The 22,724-nt window shown below is 45.8% G+C and overlaps 1 protein-coding gene across 5 annotated transcripts; it reads right to left on the reverse strand.

Annotated features, from left to right (window-relative positions):
* Positions 1-1,078: 1,078 nt before the first annotated feature.
* lrch3 (leucine-rich repeats and calponin homology (CH) domain containing 3) lies at positions 1,079-21,798 on the reverse strand. Of its 5 annotated transcripts, none has more exons than XM_036130181.1 (20): positions 21,498-21,798; positions 16,833-16,977; positions 15,205-15,331; positions 15,016-15,121; positions 14,805-14,941; positions 14,064-14,167; positions 13,883-13,976; positions 12,850-12,931; positions 12,632-12,768; positions 12,460-12,515; positions 12,326-12,371; positions 11,555-11,695; positions 7,621-7,665; positions 7,408-7,461; positions 6,836-6,869; positions 6,640-6,753; positions 6,474-6,571; positions 6,265-6,402; positions 6,092-6,169; positions 1,079-1,443 (listed from the first exon to the last, which is right to left on the reverse strand). In XM_036130181.1, exons 1-20 carry the CDS (start codon positions 21,745-21,747, stop codon positions 1,297-1,299), a joined length of 2,133 nt encoding a protein of 710 aa, XP_035986074.1. In that variant the 5' UTR covers positions 21,748-21,798; the 3' UTR covers positions 1,079-1,296. The 5 variants fall into 5 exon arrangements, with proteins under 5 accessions (XP_035986074.1, XP_035986073.1, XP_021169462.2 ...); XM_036130180.1 differs by lacking the exon at positions 1,079-1,443 and adding an exon at positions 1,989-3,586 and having other exon boundaries at positions 6,836-6,866; XM_021313787.2 differs by lacking the exon at positions 1,079-1,443 and adding an exon at positions 1,989-3,586.
* Positions 21,799-22,724: the final 926 nt, after the last annotated feature.

The following is a 22,724-nucleotide window of genomic DNA, read 5'->3' on the forward strand; positions in this document are numbered from 1 at the left end:
TAAATTTTTGCACTTTTCTAAAAAAATAAAATAAAAAAAATTACCTAACTCAGGTGTAACCTTTGACTGCAAACTGAATTCTCCTGTGTTTGTGGACCCACTCCCCCCTCAAGCGTTCTGGACAGAACTGTATAATCTGACTTTGGAAAGTGCCTTGAGATGACATGCATCATGAATTGGCGCTTTATAAATAAAATGGAATTGAATTGTTCATTTTTTTTTCTTGTGTTGCAAATTTATACTTATTGTAAAGTCTCTAAAAATCTTTTTGGTTTTTGTATGTTTATCCATCTGCATGATTCCACATTGCTGCTGGTACACCAGAATTTTCCTGATTTCTATTCTATATCGGCTGACCAATAAGCTTTCTGTGTCTCTTTAGACGCTTGTCTGTGAAGTTCTCCTGTTAAACAGGACGCCTTAAACCCTGCGCTGGTTTAATTCAGCGTAACGGCGTGTTCAGTCAAATTAATGTTTGTGCTCAGCTCTGTGTGCGTCTCCATCAGATCGACACGGTGCTTTCTGCGTGTTTTTAGTCCTGCACCAGTAGGACAGCCTCTGTTTGACTCCTGTGTTCTGGGATCAGTGGAAATGTGTCACAACATCCAGACAAAAACACTCACCTGCCAGAAGTCTGTATGGAGATGGTATGGAAGCCCATTTCAGCAAAAAAAATAAAAAAAATAGTATGACTAAAATCAAAACTATGGTAAATTAGTGTAAAACGTTACCTTTCACATAAAAGTAAGCAGTTTTTTGGTTAGTTTTTGCAGTCCAATTTCTATATAGTTAGATTAATTTAAAGGATAGAGAGAAAATTTTTAAAATAAAATTTTCACTCACTTTATAAGATATATTCCCACAAAAAATAAGATCAGATGTTCTACAAGAACAAAAGGTCAAAAACTCTCTGCCTATAGTTGGACTTTTCCCAACAAATGGTTAAACCTTTTTTAGAGTTTAAAAAATATCCTGTTTTAACTGTTTCTCCTCTAGTTCTAGCAGTAAAACCTGCTGCTCAAGCTGAAACTCATTAGTGTTGATCTGGCTCCATCAGTTCAACCAAACATTACCGATGTTTTTTTTAAATTATAACTCATGATTTTCACTTCCTGGCACTGATGGGCTTCCATACTCCACACAGCTTCCTCGTCTGCAACTCTGAACAGGTTCAAACTGTCCAGGTGACCCGTTTAAGTCTGACAACGCTGCGTTTACACTCTGGTTGTTGGAGCACGGCGAGTTCTGATTGGTTGCTGCAGGAGGCTGACTGAGCGCGTGCAGCGGCGGCGGCGGCTAAATGATGACGGAAGCTCCAGGCGGCGTTGACGTCGAGGAGACAGACTGCCGGGGCGGAGCCAGGTCCAGCAGCGCGCCGACTGTTACGGCCACCTGGGGGAGCCCTCGCTCCTCCAGGATGTGAAGAGGAAGACACAACTTATTCTGCACAGAAAAACACCACAGAAGAAGAAGACAGCGACGGGTGGGGGGGTCAACATAAAGGTGGGTCAAACGATGGCAAATTAAACAAAGGAATAAAATAACTGCAAACATGGCAACACATGGAAGAGAAGCAGCAAACGTTTTATAGGAAAAATAATGCAGGAAAGTGAAGGACGTAGAGGGAAAGGGTGGAGTCGCTCTATGGGACGGCAGTTTCCCTTTTTATTCAGGGAGAAGGGAGCGCAAGGGTTGATGGGAGTTGTAGTTTAAATCAGACTACGTGTATGGGCAGCTTCCTGGTATCTTTATATTTTCTAAAACCACTTAAATAAAATTACACGTCTTCTGCACGGAGCAGGAGGAAACCAAACCCCCCCCCCCCCCCGCCTCGGCTGCTGCTGCACACTGCCGGTCAGCTGGCCCAACGACCGTATTGTTTTCTCACTAGAGAGAAAGAAAGTGTGGATGTTTGGCAACAGTTCTGGTCTCTCGGGCGAGACGCTCGGGTCGGTCCGCGGCGCAGAAGACAAACAAGAGAGTCGAGCTGCTTTTCTTGACTTTATTTAGAGAATTCAGAGAAAAAAAAAGAAAAAGTGTCCAACAGCGGGACCAAGCAGAGGCACAGAGCCCGATAAAAACATCAGCGCCACTCTTCAGCTTAGAAAACTGGACCGTTTCACATTTTTCTACAGGTGGGAGCAGTTCTGGTCCCGGTCCACATGTCGGCTACCAGCGCAGGAAATACATCGACCAGAACCTTCAGGAGCTCATCAGCTCTTTGGTGTCCAGCTGTGCGTCTGAGTGACGGAACCACAGCTCAGCTCAAATTCTGCTGGTTCTGCTGGACTTTCCTCACATCTTCTGACTTCACAGCAGCAACGCCACACAAAGACAATCAGGAAGAAGTCAGCAGAGGACAGAGGGGGGGGGGGGGGGGGGGGGGCGGCTGAAGGACAACCCAAACACCGGAGGAGGTGGTTTCTATGGTTCTGGCGCCGTGGGCCGGGCCGGTTCTTTTACTGGAATACAAAAACACGTTCAGATCGCTGGAGCATGCTCTGCAGTGAACCCAGCTTCTTACCAGAACCAGCCAGAGAGCAGCAAATAGAAAAGGAGCCAGACTCGGTTCTGTCTGGTACCAGGCATTGGCGTTCTGGGTTCTGCTGCACTCCACGGTGAAGACCCACTGGTTCTGACCCACTCCACACAGTAAAAACAGTGAAAAACGCACTCAGACAGGCAGGCGAACATAAGGCACGAGGAGGTTGGAGCGTCACCAGGCAGGAACCGGGCCAAACGGACGGGTCAACAAGTTCTACCTGGGCTAACAACGGGCGGTCCGGGTCCAAAAGTCCTATTCAGGGCCCGGATTTCAGGTCAGAACCCCGAATCTGAGGTGAAAAGGTCCAGAAAAGTCCAACTGGTCCCAGTCTGAGCCAACAAACCGGTTCCTAAATGAAACAGATTACCTGTCGTAGAACAACCGGCGTCTTCGGAACCGCCGGTACCGAAGCAAAAAAAAAACAAAACGGGGTGTTCTGGTTCTGTTGAGTTTATTTTGTGACGAACGACCCTGGTTCTTGTCCTAGTGGACCCAGCAGCTTCAGGTTCTCAGTCATAATCGGTTCCGAGGGTCTCCCCACGTGTAGAGCCCAGAACCTTTCCAGAACCTTCCAGAACCTTTCCAGAACCCTCTCAGTTCCCCAACAACTGCAGGACGGGGGGAACGAATCAGAGGCGATTCTCTGATGGGTCAGATCGGATCACTCCTGAGACCAGAACCGAGGAGGCACTGGGGGTACCGTCACCTTTATTGGACCGGGGGTTCTCCAGAACCTCAGCTGTGCTTATTTATGGGAGAATAGCGAGGGGACAGGGTGGTTACAGAGGGAGACAACAGTAAAACTGTCCTGCTCCAGATGTGAGGAAGGGTTCTGTCCCGGTTCTAAGCGTGCGGCGCCAGGTGAACGTAGATGGCACAGAGCGCCGACATGACGGACAGGTAAAAGAGAGCAAAGCCAGCCATCTGGACCTGCAGGGAGGGGCTAAGAGTGGGCGGGGCCATGGAGAGCAACGCCCACAGTGTCTCATAAACCCCGCCCCCTTTCCCTTCCAGGACGTCCCCCACCGAGCAGAGGCGGTCCTGGGCGTTTGTGGGTGCGATGGACACGGTGGAGGATAAAAAAATAAATAAATAAACGAGGAAGGAGTGAAACAGGAAGAATGGTGGAAGATGGAGAGAAGAAAGACAGCTGTTAGTTTAGGAGGAGGAGGAGAAGAAGCAGCTTCATCAGGTGGTTTCAGACTGAATCCAAACGTCTGAGCAGAACAGAAACAGTTTCATATCAAACTTCTCTTAACCTCATTAATTCACACCCAAATCTCGTCTCATTTTAAAACCGTAAATCCTGCAAGAAACGTAAATTAATCAGAATCGGCCTTTTAATGAGAGATACATGACTGCAGGCACAGGGCGCCGCCATTTTTACAGTCTGTGGTATAAAATATGGAGACAGAGAGGAAGGGAAAGAAACCTAAACTAAACCTAAACCTAATGTAAAACCTAACCTGAACATAGATCTAAGGTCCGTGGATTTAATACGACTTCATTAACTTCCTGTTGGAACTTTCGGCGCGTACCTCTGGCATTGATTGTAAAAAAATGTTTCTTTAAAGCACATAAGTAACAACACAACCCAGTTTATGTCCCGGCTAGGACAGATAGCTCCAGCGGGGAGTCAACAGCCAGACCACTGAGAGGACTGCAGTCTGACAGGCGACACAGTAGGGATTAACTCATGAGAGTAATAATGCTGGTCAGAACCGGAGCAGAAATTAGGTGGTGCAATTTCATTTTTTTTTTCTTGTTTTCAGCGTTGATTGCACACTGCGGTGAATTAGGGGCAGACTGAGCTCAACACAGAGAGCTTTTAAATCCCTGCTTAGGATGCCGGTCTGCTAGGTTCCTAAACTACTGCTGTCAGACACCATTTCTCCTAACTTTGTCCTCCTTTCTGGATAAATCCCACATAAATGTTTACTTTATAACTTCCCATCCTACAGCAGAAGACTCTGTATCATAAATCTATACCTGAATTCAGCATTTAGACACAGCTTCAGCTGCTTCAGCTAGGAACCACTGATCAGGCCTGAAACCTGGGAGTAGTGATGGACTCAGACCTGAACCTCCATCTAAAGACAAAGTGGACCTTCTAGAACCTGGAGAACATTTCCAGGATTAAAGGACTGATGTCTCAGCAGGATCTGGAGAAACTTATCCATGTTTATCTTTAGTAGAACTGATCATAGAGAACATGGACCCGGTTCTGAAGTCCTTCCACTAAGACTAAGAACGTAGAGAACATGGACCCGGTTCTGAAGTCCTCACTAAGACTAAGAACGTAGAGAACATGGACCCAGTTCTGAAGTCCTTCCACTAAGACTAAGAACGTAGAGAACATGGACCCGGTTCTGAAGTCCTTCCACTAAGACTAAGAACGTAGAGAACATGGACCCGGTTCTGAAGTCCTCACTAAGACTAAGAACGTAGAGAACATGGACCCAGTTCTGAAGTCCTTCCACTAAGACTAAGAACGTAGAGAACATGGACCCGGTTCTGAAGTCCTCACTAAGACTAAGAACGTAGAGAACATGGACCCGGTTCTGAAGTCCTCACTAAGACTAAGAACGTAGAGAACATGGACCCGGTTCTGAAGTCCTTCCACTAAGACTAAGAACGTAGAGAACATGGACCCGGTTCTGAAGTCCTCACTAAGACTAAGAACGTAGAGAACATGGACCCGGTTCTGAAGTCCTCACTAAGACTAAGAACGTAGAGAACATGGACCCGGTTCTGAAGTCCTTCCACTAAGACTAAGAACGTAGAGAACATGGACCCGGTTCTGAAGTCCTTCCACTAAGACTAAGAACGTAGAGAACATGGACCCGGTTCTGAAGTCCTCACTAAGACTAAGAACGTAGAGAACATGGACCCGGTTCTGAAGTCCTCACTAAGACTAAGAACGTAGAGAACATGGACCCGGTTCTGAAGTCCTTCCACTAAGACTAAGAACGTAGAGAACATGGACCCGGTTCTGAAGTCCTTCCACTAAGACTAAGAACGTAGATAACATGGACCCGGTTCTGAAGTCCTTCCATGGCTCCCTGGATCTCAGAGAATAGACTTTAAAATCCTTCTGTTAGTCTATAAATCCCTGAATTAGCACCTAAATCCATCACAGACTTGTTATCAGGGCATCAACCCTCCAGACCACTCAGGTCTTCTGGCTCCAGCCTGCTCTGCAGAACCAGAACCAGAACCAGACATGGAGAAGCAGCATTTAGTTCCTATGCTCCATTGATCTGGAACAAACTCCCAGAAAACTGGAAAAGTGCTGAAAGCCTGAGTTCCTTTAAATCAAGATTAAAAACACATTTGTTCAGGATTTTAACTGTTCTAGTTAAACTGTTTTACATAAAATGGTACGATTTGATTTATTGGTGTTTTCTGTTAGCCGCCCTGATCTGTCTGATGATTATTTCAGACCTGAAACGTTCCGTCAGAGGAAACATCTCAACGCGCCGCAGTTCTGATCGTTTGGATTCAGCCCTCCATCCCCTGCTCTGTCTTCTCAGGTGTGCCGTTTACCTGTGGGACTCCGATCCTGCGACACGCCTCCAGGAAGTTCTCCACGTTGCGGCGACACTTGGCCATGGTGAGTTTAGGCTGCGGGGGGGGGGAGGGGGTGGGAGCAGAGGTCAGAGGTCAGCGGAGGTCATCCCAGCCTGCGGCCTCAACCGTCTGAGCGATCAGGGACTCACCACGGCGGGGGAGGGGACGTGGATGCTGGGGACGGAGCGCGGCCTCACGTGATTGGCCAGGTGGCACAGCACCACGCCGTCCGTCAGGGCTGCTCCCAGGTCGCTCGGCAGCGCCACCTTCAGGCGGGCCTCGATGTTCTGGGCGGGAAGAGGAAGCTGGTGAGAGAACGGATCACAGAGCAGCGTGCTGCACAGGCGGAGCTACGCACCTTCCGCAGCTGTTCCACCAGCGCTGCATCTTCTCCCACCAAGGGAGGAGCTGCCGCAGCCTCCTGCTTGGTCTGAGGAGGCGCAGCAACAGCGTCCCCTGCAGGGCAGAGCGGGAACGGTCACATTCTGCACACCTAACGGGTGCAACACCGCAGGAAAACACACCTTTTCTCTTCTCGTCCTTCTGACCGAGGCGATACAGGAAGCTCTCTGGCCGCACGCCGGCTGTCCGACTGGAGGCCCCGCCCCCCGAGTTAGGGTACGAAGACGACGGATTGGCTGAGAGAAGATAAAAAGGGTCAGCATGGAGAGGCGTGTGAGGGAGCTGAGTGTGCGTGTCAGGTTGTGCTGCCGGGCTCACCTGTAGGAGACAAGGTTGCTCTGTCCTCCCCCTGCTGAGACACAACACAGCACAGTTACACACCTGGACACACCTGGACACACCTGGACAGGTTCGTCTCACTGCCAGAGCTGTGAGACGAACAGCTGACAGATAAACCCAATAAAAAAGAGAGAGAGGGGGGGGGGGGGGGGGGAGGTGGTGCTCCTGCAGCTTCATGCAGAATCAGGACCTGATACCCGACCCATAACCTGAAGGAGGTCCGGATCTGAGAGTATAAAACAGGCAGCAGCCGCCGTACTGCGGTCCGACTCAAGCCAACATGCAGAGACACGCAGGGAGGGGTCAGGATGGAGGCTGGAGACCAGACCAAAGGAGAACGGCAAAGACGGAAGGAGAGAAAGAAAACTAAGAACCGGATGAAGGAGGAAAACGTTTCCTTTCCCCTCAGGATCAGGAACTAACAGCCTCTTTCATGCTGTAGAGAAGAAATGTTGGAAGTCCAGAGTGATTCCTTCACATGCTTTTATTTTGGAAACCAATAATGGGATGCAAACTTCCTTTGGGGGGGGGGGGGGGGCTCAAGCTCTTACCATCAGGAGGGCTGAGTCATCTGTGTGTGTGGAGCGCCTGGAGGGGTACACATTCTGACAACAAACACCACACAAACGTCAACAGACACATAAAGGGGGCGGGGCCTAAACACGGGGGCGGGGCTACTGCACATCTGCGTCCAATCAAATTAAAGGAGAGGCGGACGGTCTGAAGGTAAAAGAAGAGAACAGGAGATGCGAGGAGAAGCTCACCTCAGGTTCTGGACTGGACTTTGACGGACTCTGAGCAGCTTTATGCTGTAAAGAAGAACAGGTTCAGTTAGAGACCAACCAGTTACACCTGAGTTACACCTGAGTTACACCTGAGACAGAGGTACGAGCTCGCCCTGCTGGCAAACAGAGGCACTGCAGCAACTACCAGGTGTTATATGGTTATGTATAAGTAACTGTCTAGATCAGGGGTCGGAAACCTTTATTGTCAATACAGTTTTACTCCCTCTTAAACCAAACAAATTCAGTCTGGAGCTGCAAAAGATAACAGCTTATAAACCTTTAAAACTTTTTATCGGTTTTATTTTAACTTTTAGAACAGACGTCTACCAACAGAAGTATGGAGGCCTACTTTAAAAGCAAAGAACTACGAAGGCCTCATCAGTCTTTCCTGTATTTCTACAAAATTAAAATGTTGGCCATTTTAATATAAAAATATGTTGCAGTTAATTTGTTTTAATAAAGTAAACATAAAATTAGAAACGTTCTTTCGTAAAGTCCATTTCGGTGCTCTCATCCTCTTTCTTTCTCAACCATCAAGCTAAGCACCATGAACATTAAATAAGCTGTAATCAATACTGACACCTTGTGGCTCTACTCGGGATTACAGCCAGCCAATCACGACAATCTAATCTGCCGTTTTTAAACTGTCTGTTGCTGCTGTAAATTTTTACTTCCACATGACAGATCTAGGATATTATATTCTGTTTTATTTCTGGTCTGCTTCTCTTTCTGGCTTCTGTGTTTTTAGGCTGCTGCTCTTTTACCAACATAAAATACCAAATGCTGCGCTCTGTTCTTGGAACCCTGGGAACTCTCATATGATTGGTTCAGGAACCAGGAAGTAAACACTGGCAGCACTTTGAACTGAAGTAGTTCTGAACCGTACGTCTATGTTTGAAAGGAGAAAAACGTGACTAAGACATTGTTGATGGAAGGACTGATTGATTATAGGAAATGTTTCTAACATCCTGGGTGAGAAATGAGAATGATTTAGGTTGATTTTACAGTAAACATCTTACTGAATGCTCCTTTAAAACCTAAATCTGCTCTGAGTCTTTTAAATGCTGGTGTTTACCCCAGTTTTGGTCTGTAAGGTGTGACTCTGATCTTCACACAGAACTCTAGGCTCTCATTTGTGGGGCAGGAGCCATATTTGGACGTTAAGAAGTTCAGGTTCTGGAGAAAAACTTGCTCTCATACGTACGTTGAGTCAAAGACAGAAAGGAATCCAAACGCATATTTTTTTATGTATATATGCGTGTCAGGAACGGCGCTCCATGTTTAAGAAACACGTTTTTCGGGTTTGGGGAGGACAGAGAGTTTTGTTGTTCTCCTTTCTGAACTCACAGTACGTTTCTCCAAACGCAGCTTGCATTGCTAGAGTGTCACGGTGCAGATATTCATAGTTGATGTGATTAATGTGATCCTCCCTGACTCTCAGGGATGTAGAGCGCACCTTTCTGTTCATCTCAGCTGCCGGGCCGTGTTTCCTTTTCCCTGGAGATATTTATTCAGTGATGCGTCACATCCACCATGAAATAAAACCTTTACAGCCAATTAAGGTCCTCTGGTTTCTGCATAGCTGAGACCTTTGCTTTCTAAGACAGTTTGAACATCTTCCAGACAAAGAGTGAAGCGTTTCAGGACGTCTCCCTTTGACTGAACTCTGTTGTGCAGCAGGAGATGCGAGTACGACATCCGCTCTGGACTTCATCTAAAGCTACGTTCACTCAGAACATGAACAAGGGAGAACGGAGCGATTTACACGTCATCCCTGTGTGGAGGCGCGATCAGGAGCCAATTAACGATCCACGACGCCAACGACACACAAACAGACATCACAACACGCTCGTTTTAAGAGATGCTAATTGGGCAAATGGAGCAAAAAGAAACTGCAAACTGTGACGTAGCCAAATGTGACTAGAGTTCAACAAGCTGAACTTTTCAGTCATTTTGCGTCGCGTTAACCAGTCAGGGATCTGGTTGTGACGTGGGGTGAAGGAGCGCCGTGCAGACAAAATGTGAATAAACTGGTTTCCTGACCAAAGACAGACAGACAGGCGCTCTGCAGCGGGGATGGAGCGTCAGGAGCTGCTGTCCCAGAGGATGATCCGTCCCCCAACGTGGGACAGCAGGTCCTCATACTAGCACTGGGCATCGTTAGGAACCTCACGATTCAATACCAATATAAAGGCTTTGATTTTCATTCAGTAAAAAAACAAAAATTATTTTTGTCTTTGTCTCAAAGTTCCTGTTGAGGTTTTGTAAATATTTATCTTCATGCCCATGTAAACATCTGAACGTGACCTCATATTTCTGAGCAAACAAACATTTCAACTGGCACATTATCAAGAACTACTTTGCACAATGTGCATAAAAGAGAATATCAGGAAACTGATATTGTATAAACAATACTCCTAATTAGGAGTCAGTTGGTCCGGCCATCGCACGTCAGAATGACTTATTCCGCCGACTTTAACGACTCCAAAACAGACGCCTTCACCTCTTAAATATATATATATATATATATATATATATATATATATATATATATATATATATATATATATGTGTGTGTGTGTGTGTATGTGTTATGAATATAAGGATCAATTTGTTAAATCTAAACATTGTGGTCTTTCATAAAACCGTGTCACATGTGAACCTTTAGGAACAGACTTTTTGGTGAGTATTAAAGAGGTAAAATTAATAACAAGAAAAAAAAAGTCCTAGGTCAATAAAGTAAAAAAAAACAAAAACACAAAAGTGATAGTGTTATGAGAAAAATGTCATATTATGAGAATTAAGGGGGAACATTTCCAGAATAGTCACAGTTTGCAGAATTATTTCACTCCTGGAGTAATAGGGCCAGGTTAGATTATGTTAAATATTTTTATTCTTCAGGAGAATAAATTCAGGAGAATGAAGCTAAAGGGATACGAAAATAAACTTGTAATATTACAAAAAAAATACTACGAATACAAAGTATATTCAGAGATTAAAGTCCCTCTGATACTGTTTAAGTGACTGAGTAACTGCAGATTTGCCACATTTAAGATGGCGGACGCTCTGACGCATCGCAGCATAGGCAGAACCGCCCAATGACGCGTCTACTCTTATATTATGTCTATAGTCCGCATCATGTCTGATTAAGCGATTGCTCGGATTTGTCATGTTACTGCAGTACTTTAGTTCAGTCTGGCACCGCTTACAAACTAACTCGCTTTTGTCGATTTCATGAGTTCCAGATTTACACGAGAATCCAAAATGAGCCAAAAACATTGGACTTAAAAGGTTGACAAAGGCTTTCTGCTGCTCGCCCTGACTGTTGCCGTTCGATCTAATTCGGCCTCTGTTCTAAGGCGCTGACAACATTAATAAAACGCACAGCGCCCCCTACGGGTCAGGAGGGGAATCGATTCAGAGTTAGCTCCTAAATCGATTATTAATTGGCATAATTGCAAAGCATCGATTTTTCAATTATCTTACCCACTCCGACCCCTGGTCTAGATTAAATTCTATTAAATTTTATTTATGTAGCGCCAATTCATGATACATGTCATCTAAAGGCACTTTCCAAAGTCAAATTCAATCAGATTAAACCAATTTCTCCTTTGTTCTTCAGATTTAACTATAAAATGCAGATAATGAGACTTATAAAGGGGTCTAATGTTGTATATAAATATAATGTAATATCCTGCTCAGAGTTTTATGACAACTAACAAAAAGGAAACAGAAACGCTTTTGGAAAATTTGTATTAATGTTAATACAGGTTGAGTCCAAAGCATTATTATTATTACTACACAGCTTGTTAAATTGGTTAATCTGGTGGGTGACTAGTTAACGGGACGTAACCCATAAACTGGGCCGGTAAACGGGTTAATCTAGTCTTGATCTGGTTAAATTGGCGTGTACCTTGGCGTAGCTGGTGACGCCGTCTTTCTGCAGCGAACGATTCCTCTGCCTCTCCTCCTCGTACCTCAGGGCGGCGAGCTGAGCTTCCCTCCTTATCCTCTCCACTCCTCCAGAACCAGAACCAGAACCAGACGCTCCTCTCTGAAAACACACACAGGAGGATGACTGTCAGACCTGAACGTTTGTTTCTCCACTATTGAGCATTTCTCTTTTGGATAAACTTCACTTCACAAGTTGACTCTCACAAACAACTACAGGAGCGTGTTTCCAGGTACTTACAGATTCACTTCCATACAGAAAACCCTTATTTTTATCTTCAGCTACAACATTATACATGTTAAAAATAATACTAAATATACTTCAGCGATGGTATCAAGATGTTACTTTATTATATCTGTAATATTATATCCTTTTGTTGTGCTGTTCTTTTTACATCTCTGTTTGTAGGTAATGAAGCAGACTGAAGACGTTTTATCATTCTCTACCTTTTATCTCCTCTTTCTTTCACCTTTTCTACTTCTTTTTCTTTTTCTTTTCTACTTTCTCATCGTAGTGTCCATATAACATGAAATACTCCCTGCATAAATTATAATAAAACTATTTACATGCATAAATCAAGCGGAGCACTATGACGAAAGCCGTACTGCTCCATTTGTGAAAGTAAAATCTGCTTAATGCCACATTGCCAGATAGGACACTATTTAAAAATAAAAAAATAAAAAGAATATGTTTGTTTCTGACGTTTTCTGTCGGACAGCTTGAGCTTCATACCTGATTATAGGAGGTAGAAGACATTGCGACGCCATCCGCCATGTTCCTGGGAGAGAAGGAGGACGGACAGGAAGTTAGACAGGAAGTGAGGAGTCGTGGGCTGAAGTGGGCGGGTTGTTTTTTTATCTTTTAACCTGCTGTGTCTCCTCATGTCTTCGGCCCGGGCCAAGCTGTTCTTCACCGGAGAACCCTGAGGACACAGGCAGGAAGTCGGCGTCACCATGCGGTTTATCCAGCGGATGGAAACAAACGGTGAAGTCTGCCTGAAACTAAAGCCGGGATGAAACCTGCAGCGCTGAAGCTCACCTCTCTGGTGATGCGCCTCTCGATGTACGCCATGAACTGAGAGCTGAGGCTGCTCCGGTCTCCTGCTGGCCGACTCTTCCCCTCTTCCTCCTCCTCCACGCAGCTGTCTATGAAGTCTATCTGCTCCGGCTCGCCGTCTGCTGACGACGGAGGACAAGAAGATGAGGGAGAGACACGAGGAGCCGAACACGGAGGAAAGGCGCCTGAGAGAGTCTCACGTGTGCCGTTGGGCATGGCGGCTGCTCCTGGCCCCGCCCGCCGCTGGTCTCTGAGCGGCAGCTCCGACGGCTCCTCTGACACCTGAAACAGCAGAAAGCGGTTCTGTTGACGTGTGTGAGGAGGACAGTGTGTGGTAGCGTTTAATCCCGGGAGACGGGATTCCCGGGAAATCTGATCAAAACTATTTCCCGATTCCCGGGAAATGTTATGACGGGAAACAGGAAATGAAAGTAAAAAAAAAAATCCAGTGCGCTCCTATTGGAGTGCGCGTCTATTGTTGTCTTACGGTAACGTTGCATTCAGGAGCCTACCGCCTAAGGATGTCTACTGCCAGCTTTGTATGGGAGCATTTTAAAAAGGTTGAAAATGAAAACGCAAAGTGCATGTTGTGTGACCGGATTGTTCTGGGGGGTCGACAAGTGGATTGTGCAGACATTTAGAATCTCAACATAATAAAGTTCCTGAAGAAAGCCCATCAACAAAACTATTAATTGGTTTTATTTTTGTAACCAGGTTGTAGTGTTTTTGCAGATTTCTGCCCAGGTAAGGGGTTTACCTGGTTAAATAAAGCAAATAAAAAAAAATAAATAAAAAAAATAAAAAAAATAACGTCTGAAATCGCTAGATGGCTACTTTAGCAACGCTAGCAAGTCGCTTGGTGAAATACTAGCGGAGATGGCAGCTTTTGATGGATTTACGTTTAAAAGTATGGCAAAATGCGACTATCTCAGATCAGTACTTAAGAGAGATGGACATATATTTGGACACACACGCACGCGTGTGTGTGGGTGTGTGTGTCTGAGCCCTCCCATCTGCGGAGGACACCGGACGGTGGATGATGCACTTGGCTGAAGGCAGACGCACCTCGGAGCACACCAGAGGCATAACTACAAAAAAAACAGCTATTTCCTGGGATTCCCGGGAAATGCGTCGTCTTTTCCCGGGATTTGATACATCTCATTTTCGTGAAAACGATTAAACCCTAGTGTGTGCGGCTCTGGAGTCCGTTCAGGTTGGCGTGTGGCCGCTGACCTCGTTGCCCAGCCACCTCTTGTCTCCGCTGTCGACGCTGTTGAAGCCTGAGTCGAGCGCTCCGTACGGCCGTCCTGGGTACGCCTCATCAGCACTGGCAGGACACAACCGCAGTCAGTCACTCAGGCTTTTATTGTGAAGGGGCAGCAGTGCCTGTGTGTGTGTGTGTGTGGGGTCAGACCAGGAGGTCAGAGGTCGTCTTTCGTACTCGGGCAGCTCTGGTGGGGTCTTGCTGGCTTCCAGGTTCAGGTACTTGAAGATGTGGACCTTCCCTTTGATGCAGATCTGCAGGCAGAGCAGCAACGCGTTAGACTCGGCGCCGGGGCGGCCGAGTAGGGCTGGGCGATATGGATTAAAAAATAAATCTCTGATTTTATCATATCAAATCCGATTAATTGATTTTTTTTCCTCCTTTTTGTTTCATATAAAGAAATTATTTTAAAACCTTGCTTTTATGTCAAGCATTATCAGGGAGTTGACCTGAATTCAAAGTGCAACTAAAAACAAGCTGTGAAACATGCTTGTAAAACAAGATGGCAGCCGTGCCATTATAAACAATGAAAATATAACTAAACATTTGCTGCTAGTGGTTTTACACATTGAGCTAAGAACAGGCTTCACTGCACTTGTGAACTTCAAACTAAGTTAAAAAAAAGTAAATAAGTAAATGAAGTACCTCGTATTATGGTAAAAAAAAGTTTCCACTTAACAATATTTTGACAATATATTTGCCTAAACATATATTCAGCATCACATGCTGTTCTCTTCATGGAAACCCAATGAGTGTATTGGCAAAATAAAATCCATGATTTTCCAAAAATGAAATCTTAAAGAATTGTAAATTCGAATTAATCGATTACATCGATTTATCGCCCAGCCCTACGGCAGCGCAGCCGCTGGGGGGACGCCGCCGCCTCCGTACCTGTGCAGGTGGGCTCTGCAGCGGGTTGTTGTCGAGGACGATGGCCTGCAGCTGGGAGAGGCCGCGGTAACAGACGGGGATGGACGTCACTTTGTTGCAGGAGAAGTCCAGGCGCACCAGAGGAAGCTCTGCCAGCTCTGCAAACAGCCGCAGCGTTACAATCCGGACCCGTCCCCAGACCCGGCTCCGCTCCCGACAGAACCCACATTACCTGCAGGCAGCCGGACCAGGTGGTTCCTCCTGATGTTCAGGTCTCTCAGAGCCTCCAGCTGACCCATTTGGGACGGTAGCGTCCGGATCTCGTTACAGCTCACGTCCTGTCGCAACCCAACAGCAAATGATGAGGAATGGAGCGAGGGTTCTGGTGCATACCGGGTCTGATCGGTCCAAACAGACTCACCAGCTCGGTGAGGTGTCTCAGCTGACCCAGGTCTTCTGGCAGGGACACCAGTTTGTTGTTGGAGGCGATCAGAACCTTCAGAGGGAGGCTGCAGACGACGGCTGGGAGGACAGACAGCTGGTTCCGGCTGGAGGACGGGAGACAGACAGCTGGGTCAGAACCAGGGGCGGACAGGTGTGCTACCTGCGCAGGTGTTACCTTTCTCACAGCTCAGACTGCTGAGTCAGCAGCACCACAGAGACGAGAGAAACCCAAAACGCTCCAGTCAATCCTCAAAGCCACGGAAAATACTCAGAGTTCTGGAAGTTTACCCGTTAGAACCAGAATCTAATCTGTTGTTCATGTCCTTTTTTTTTTTTTAACCAACTTCTCCTTTTTTCTTCAGATTTAACTATAAGATAAGACTTTTAAAACGATCTCATGTTATAAATATAATGTAATATTCTGCTCAGAGTTTTATGACATTTAACAAAAAGGAAACAGAAACACTTTTGTAATATTGGTATTAATGTTAATAAAAGTTGAGTCCAAAGCATTATTACAACAAAGAGTTTTAATATTTAGTTGGGTCTCTGCAGGAATTCCCTCAAATTTACAAGTTTTTAAGATTAAACTTTTGGAAAATCTGGATTTTATTTTGCCAATTAACTCATTTGGCTTCCATGAAGAAAATAGCAGCGATGCTGAATCTATGTTTAGAAAAATATGTTGTCAAAATATTGTAAAGAGGAAACTTTTTTTACCATAATACTCGTTTACTTATTTTCTTAGGTTAGTTTGAAGTTCCACCTGAGAATTCGGTTCTCATCTCATTATTTAACGCCACTAGCTGCAAACATTTGGTTATATTTTCATTGTTTACAACAACAGGGCGACCATCTTGTTTTTCACAGCTTGGATTTAGTTGCACTTTGAATTCAGATCAACTTCCAGACAAGATGATTGACACTTCCAGACAAGATGATTGACATAAAGAGCAAGTTTTTAAAAATAAGTTCTTTATTTTTGTTTTGTGAAATGAAAAGGAGGGAAAAGAACAACTATTGACGTCAGCATCAGATAATTTATCATTGTTTTGAAACAATAATAAACATCATAAAAATTTAGTTTTAAGCTGAAACAACGATCAGATTAATGAGGTTTGAAAACTTAAAAGCGCTTCGTATTGTTGGGTTGTTATGTGACTGATGATTCAGTTAGTGTTTTAATTAATTAGATTAAATCTGAGACACTGAGGCCAGTCTGCTGATGAGAATCACTCTTCTTTCTGGACCTGAAGAGCCCGGTTCTGACTGGGAACGTTTTTAACCTGCAGAGTCATGATTGCAGATATTCAGTCAGCCATGCAGTTCTCTAAGAAAGACGGACAAGAAGCCATCGATGTTTTTATGTTATTTCAATAAAACAGACTTTATCATCACAGAGTATCTGCTGTTCTTACTTTCCTGCAGCTTTCTAAGCCATATCGCCGAGCCCTACTGAAAAGTTTAGTTTTATTTCTGGTATCTAAAGGCAGAAGCCGAGGTTTAATTTATAGTTTAATGGAGTGGTGGTTCGTTTTGCTTCTTCGTTCAGACAAATGATCAAACCAGCGGTCCAGAAGAACCACATATAAAGGTGTGTGAGACCTGAGGTTGAGGTGGGTCAGGGCCTGCAGGTTGACGAGGCCGTCCGGCAGAGACCTCAGACAGTTCTGGTACAGGTTCAGGTACTCCAGAGACACGAAGAGGCAGACCTCAGGAGGAAGCTCCGACAAGCGGTTCCGGGACAGATCTGGAGACAAACACGCTTCGGGTTAGATCCACGAGTTCTGAACAGATCTGCGTTACCAGAGTTCAGGAGCCTGGCCATAAGTGGGATAGTTTTAGATCTACACAAAATATTTATCAGAACAAATTTATTCAAACTTAGAGAGCAGACTTCTCAGAAACTTTCCCCACGAAAACTTTTTTATAAAAGGATGTTTTTCTGCAGTTTGAAGACGTTTCGCTCCCCCATCCAAGACGCTTTCTCAATTCAAATGTTTGTAGTGTGGAGTTCCAAGTTTTTATACTATTGCCCAAAAAAGGCCTTGTATGGCTTTGATAAGATGCAAATTAAACCGACCCAGGTCCCCCTGAGTAATGGGGAGTCGTTAGGGTCGTTACTCCAGACGTTTGAACTGAGAAAGCTTCTTGGATGGGAAGTGAAACGTCTTCAAACTGCAGAAAAAAGTATTTTTTTTTGTGTTTTTTAACTTTTTTTGGAATGCTCATGACCTGGATGACTGAGAATCTTCACCAGCACGTTCCTCAGGAAAGAGAAAGTTGTTTAATTTCACTGTTATCATTATGTTCTGGTTCCGGTTCTGGTTCTGTGGCTCCAGATAACACAGAAATCATTCCACTGGACTGACTGAGGAAGAGACACCAGATCCGCTGAAGATCGGATCTACAGCTGAGAACATCTGGCTGTGTTCCCTCCTCTGTGTGAACGGTTCCTTCACGGGTTCCTTCACGGGTTCCTGGACCCGTGAAGGAACCGTTCTGCTCTCTGAAGGGTCTCCTGTTGTTCTGGTTGTGTTCTGGCGTCACACATTACAGTCCAACCCACTGATGGGTTATAAAGTCTGTGGATCAGCTGCTAACTCCCTCATCTGATTACAGGCAGGCACTCAGAGGGGACGCCTAGTCCAGAACAGCTTCTCACAGCGCCGGTATCTCCGCCCGCCGTCGCCCCGGGCCGACTCCTTCCCCGGCGACGGGACGCAGAGCCGACCCAGAGGCTAAATTTACCAGAGCAGCTGCGAGGGCGGCCTCAGCTCGCTGGAGCAGCAGCTGGCGACGCTCTTTAAAACAGCAGCGCAAAGAGGAAGTGGACCCTCACAGCACTTCCTGTTTGTCAGCAGGATCATAAACTTCCCCCAGCCGGGGCTCTGGATGACTTTGAGCTGAGACTTATGGGTATTGTAGTCCGGGTACTTCACAGACGTTATGGTTCTGTTACCGGTCACAGCAGAGACAGAACCTGGAGCAGAACCTCCAACCGTGGGAACCCGACAGTGTGACTCCACACGAGGGCCGACGATGTTCCAATAACAACATTAACCATCGATAGACGTGTGGCGTGATAGTTAATAAAACGTAGACCGGGACGATATACGGAAAAAAAAAAGTATATCGATAAAATCTAAATCATATTGATCGATATTGATAATTATCAACAAATTCAAAATATATATTCTAAGTGCAGCACTGGCATTTTTATGCTGTTGCTCAGCAACCTATTTTTAGATAAAGACACAAATATATTTTTTAATTTTTTGTGTTTTATGTTTTTTATTTTGTTTTTAATTTGTTGATAATTATCAATATCGATCAATATGATTTCTGTTTTATCAATGTTTTTTTTTTATATCTTCCCGCCCTGGTCCACATGTTATATTCCCAGAACTTCATCCGACTCCTGATTGGATGCTCTGTAATCGGGCTTATTATGTTTTATATTCGCTAAATGACAGGAAATCAGAGAAGGCAGCTTAAGAAACAATTTGAAACCAAACATCTGACTTTGAACCCTTAAACGGACCGATCCAGACGGGTCTGGCAGTGTGAGGACAGCCTGGTTGTGGTTCTGGACCATCAGAGCCGGCCTGTGGGGCTCTGTCCCTCTCTGAAGCTCAGCGCCGACTCCAGACTAATATTTCCAACCCCTCCCAGTGGACAGGTCCATTTCAGGTCTCACACAACCCCCTCCTAGCGCCATCCCATCCATCAGCGGTCCCGCCTGCAGAACCATCAGGTCCCGGTCCACAGGGTTCTGTAGCTCCTCCTCCAGCACCTGGACTCCATGCTTAGGCTCATCCGGTCCTGCTGGAGGAGATTTCTCCCAGCCAAATGTTTCTGCTCCCAGAGGAAGCATCACTCTGACGCAGCAGCAGTTCATTAAACTCCTTCAACCAGAACCTCACTGGGTTCCACTGCAGGAGGGAGACTGATGATCTGACACCTGAATAAAAACTGCATTAGTGATGAAGACCCTGCTCGACCTTCATCATGCTGGAGGCTGCTACATCCTCCAGAACCATCGTATATATCCTTTTATGTGATTCCTCCCTGTTAAAGGGGAGTTTTCCTCTGCACTGAGAGATAGATCATCCTCTATTACCATCTAACATAGAAAGTACTCCTGGGTCAATGTGAGCTTCTGAGCTTTCTGTGTCTCTGCTCTGTCTTCTCTAACATAGAAAGTACTCCTGGGTCAATGTGAGCTTCTGAGCTTTCTGTGTCTCTGCTCTGTCTTCTCTAACATAGAAAGTACTCCTGGGTCAATGTGAGCTTCTGTTCTGTGTTTGTTGTTATTTCAGCTTTTAACTTTTTGTTTTCTGTAATCTTTATCTTCATAGAAGGTACACCTGGTCTGGCGTTCTGTTAGCTGTGACATCATCAGGGGAGGCAGATCATCCTCTATTACCATCTAACATAGAAAGTACTCCTGGGTCAATGTGAGCCTCTGAGCTTTCTGTGTTTCTGCTCTGTCTTCTCTAACATAGAAAGTACTCGTGGGTCAATGTGAGCTTCTATGCTTTCTGTGTCTCTGCTCTGTCTTCTCTAACATAGAAAGTACTCATGGGTCAATGTGAGCTTCTATGCTTTCTGTGTCTCTGCTCTGTCTTCTCTAACATAGAAAGTACTCCTGGGTCAATGTGAGCTTCTGTGCTTTCTGTGTCTCTGCTCTGTCTTCTCTAAGCCCCAGTGGGTGGAGGCAGATGAGCGTTCACACTGAGCCTGGTTCTGGTTCTGCTGGAGGTTCTCCTCCCTGTTAAAGGGGAGTTTTCCTCTCCACTGTCGCTTCATGCATGCTCAGTATGAGGGATTGCTGCAAAGCCATCAACAATGCAGACGACTGTCCACTGTGGCTCTACGCTCTTTCAGGAGGAGTGAATGCTGCTTGGAGAGACTTGATGCAACCTGCTGGGTTTCCTTAGAGAGGAAACTTTCTCACCAACCTGGAGGATCTGATGGAAGCTGACTTTGGAAAGAGCCTTAAGATGACATGTGATGGGATTTGGCGCTATATAAATAAAATTGAATTGAAAAACTGAATCCTCTCCTCTCTCCCCCGCCTGAGGGACCACATGTGGTTCCCTCGGGCCTGTTATAAACACAACCCTCCCCTAAAATGTTATTGTAGTCTGTTGCTCTACTTTTGTAATCACACCTACATTTATATAAATCTAAAAATGTGTTTAGTTGTGAACACTGACTCTTCTAGTTCAAAGTCCAATGAAGTAGCTCTCAGTTTGAAGAAGGTTGGGGAACCCTCCCTGTCCCTTCTACACCACACTGACCCTTAAAACACGCTTACCTGTAATCAATCTTTTAATGATTTAAGCATCTTTTGCTGCTGTTTTCCCGCTTTCTGGCACATCCTCAGTGGGGTTAGTCGTCTAAATCACTGCCTGCTTCGTTTGCCTGTAAACCCTGGATGCGGTTAATCTACGCGCCACTAAAGCTGCCAGTCCGGCCTGATTGACAATCAGCTCACCTTGATTGGCTTTCTTAGGGGTGCGCTCGTTTCCCGGTTCACACCGCCCCGGATGGGCGGAGCCGGCAGCGGGCGTTGGAAACAAAACAAAGCCGCACAGGTGTGTGTTCGCCTTTCATGACGCCATACACACCTACACCTACACGGTCCGATCCGAACAGAACCGAGTCCTGGACCAGCCGAACCGACAGAGGCTGCGGAAGAGAACCGACTGGGTTCGGGTTTAACCGGCAAAGTCAGCGATGGCGGCCTGTCGGCGTCTGTAACCCCTGACATAGAGTATCCCCCCCCCACCGGCCGCCTTTACCTGCAGACACGCCTCAGCTTCACAGGAAGCAGCCTTGCTCACCGGCGCCGGATTCTAACCAGAGACTTATAAACACAGCGGCTGTCACAGCGGCGGAGTTAAACATGGAGTCTGGCAACCTGCGCTTAGCAGCTAGCTGCTCCATGGCGGAGATCACCTACAACTTTTACTCCGTCTGGGGAGGAAAACAACCCAAACTTGTTCCCCGGTGTCTGGTTCTGAGCCGAGGCGCGCAGCGGGCTCACACCGCTGGGTAACCGGGAGCCGCGCCTCATGCAGCCGGGGCTGTTTGTCACAACACCGGCCCTCTCTGTTTTCCATCCTCCTCCTTCTTCTCAAACTGGAAGTTGGAGTCAACTTTTCCCCGACTTAACCCCCCCAACCCCCCCGCTCTCCGACCCCCTTCACCGCGCCCAACGGAGCCCGGCCCGGCTCTACGGTTCTGCTGGAGCTCGCTCACCGGCCCGGACGGTGTCGGTCAGGTCGTGGTTGGCGGCGCTCCGGGGGAACTCCTTCAGCTTCCTGCCGCTGAGGTTCAGACAGCCGCTGACCGAGGCTTCCTCCAGCGCCCGGTCCAGGGACCGGTTCCAGGACGCCGGGCCCGCCTGGCCCAGTCCGTTAGAGTTCCCCAGCAGCGCATTGCCGCCGGCTCCGACCGTGAAGCTGATTCCGGTGCTTTCCGCAGACCCCAGTAACACCGAGGCCGCCATTACACGCTCCGGCTGCTAGCCCGCGATGCTAACGGCTGCTGTGCAGTGGAGCATGCGCAGTGCGGCGCAGGGAGGAACCACAACAAGCCTGCCCACAAATCCTGCTGAGCACTTCTACTACAGTCTGCTGAAGTTATCAAGAATACTAATATAGCACTTATTCAGCACCACAGACCAACCATAATTATATATATATATATATATATATATATATATATATATATATATATATATATATTAGTGGCGGCCTCTGGTCCAATAACTTAAGTGGGGCATAAAACTCAACACCTACTACCACTAACTAATTTTGTGTGATTAATATAACCTTACTTTGTTAAATTTTAAATGAAACAGATAAATAAGCATAAATCAACACACTAGAGAATCAATTTTATATAAACTGTACATAAAATTACAAATACAGGCTCACTCACATTGTTTATTTTATTGAACAGAAAAGATTCAAATCGATCCTTCAATGATCCGGCAAGGACAACCAACAGTAGAATAATATTTGTTGTTAGTTTCCATTTTCCTATTTTATTTTGTTTGAATTTCCTACATTTTATTCCAAAGTTTTTTCCCCAACTTGCTTTTATTCTGTTTTTATTTTCCAATTTTTTAATCATGCAAAGCACTTTGCATTGTCCTTGTACTGAAATGTGCTGTACAAAAAAATCTGCCTCGTCTTGATGGTCGCACACTATCCAGCAGAAGGTAAATGTAACAAGTGCATTTTTACAAAATTACTTTTTTACAATATTAATATTTTACAATATTCAGAACGACCCTGTCCCACTGAGCGTTGCGAACGTAGAGCTCCGCAGCGACATCTGGTGGGGCCAAGACCCACTGACCCCAAATGCAGAGACGCCACGATGTGTGTGTGTGTGTGTGTGTGTGTGTGTGTGTGTGTGTGTGTGTGTGTGTGTGTGTGTGTGTGTGTGTATAGCTCATTTATTTGTACAGCATATTTC

Source organism: Fundulus heteroclitus, unplaced genomic scaffold (genome assembly GCF_011125445.2).
Source record: "Fundulus heteroclitus isolate FHET01 unplaced genomic scaffold, MU-UCD_Fhet_4.1 scaffold_290, whole genome shotgun sequence".
Lineage (NCBI taxonomy): Eukaryota > Metazoa > Chordata > Actinopteri > Cyprinodontiformes > Fundulidae > Fundulus > Fundulus heteroclitus.

Excerpts from the sequence above, each read along its gene's own strand:
- lrch3 (XM_021313787.2), bottom strand. The coding sequence starts at position 21,747 with ATGGCGGCCTCGGTGTTACTGGGGTCTGCGGAAAGCACCGGAATCAGC. Across the intron at positions 15,122-15,204 it reads TGAGACACCTCACCGAGCTG|GACGTGAGCTGTAACGAGAT; the intron begins GTGAGTCTGTTT and ends GGGTTGCGACAG. Across the intron at positions 6,170-6,264 it reads ACGTCCCCTCCCCCGCCGTG|CCTAAACTCACCATGGCCAA; the intron begins GTGAGTCCCTGA and ends CCCCCCCCGCAG.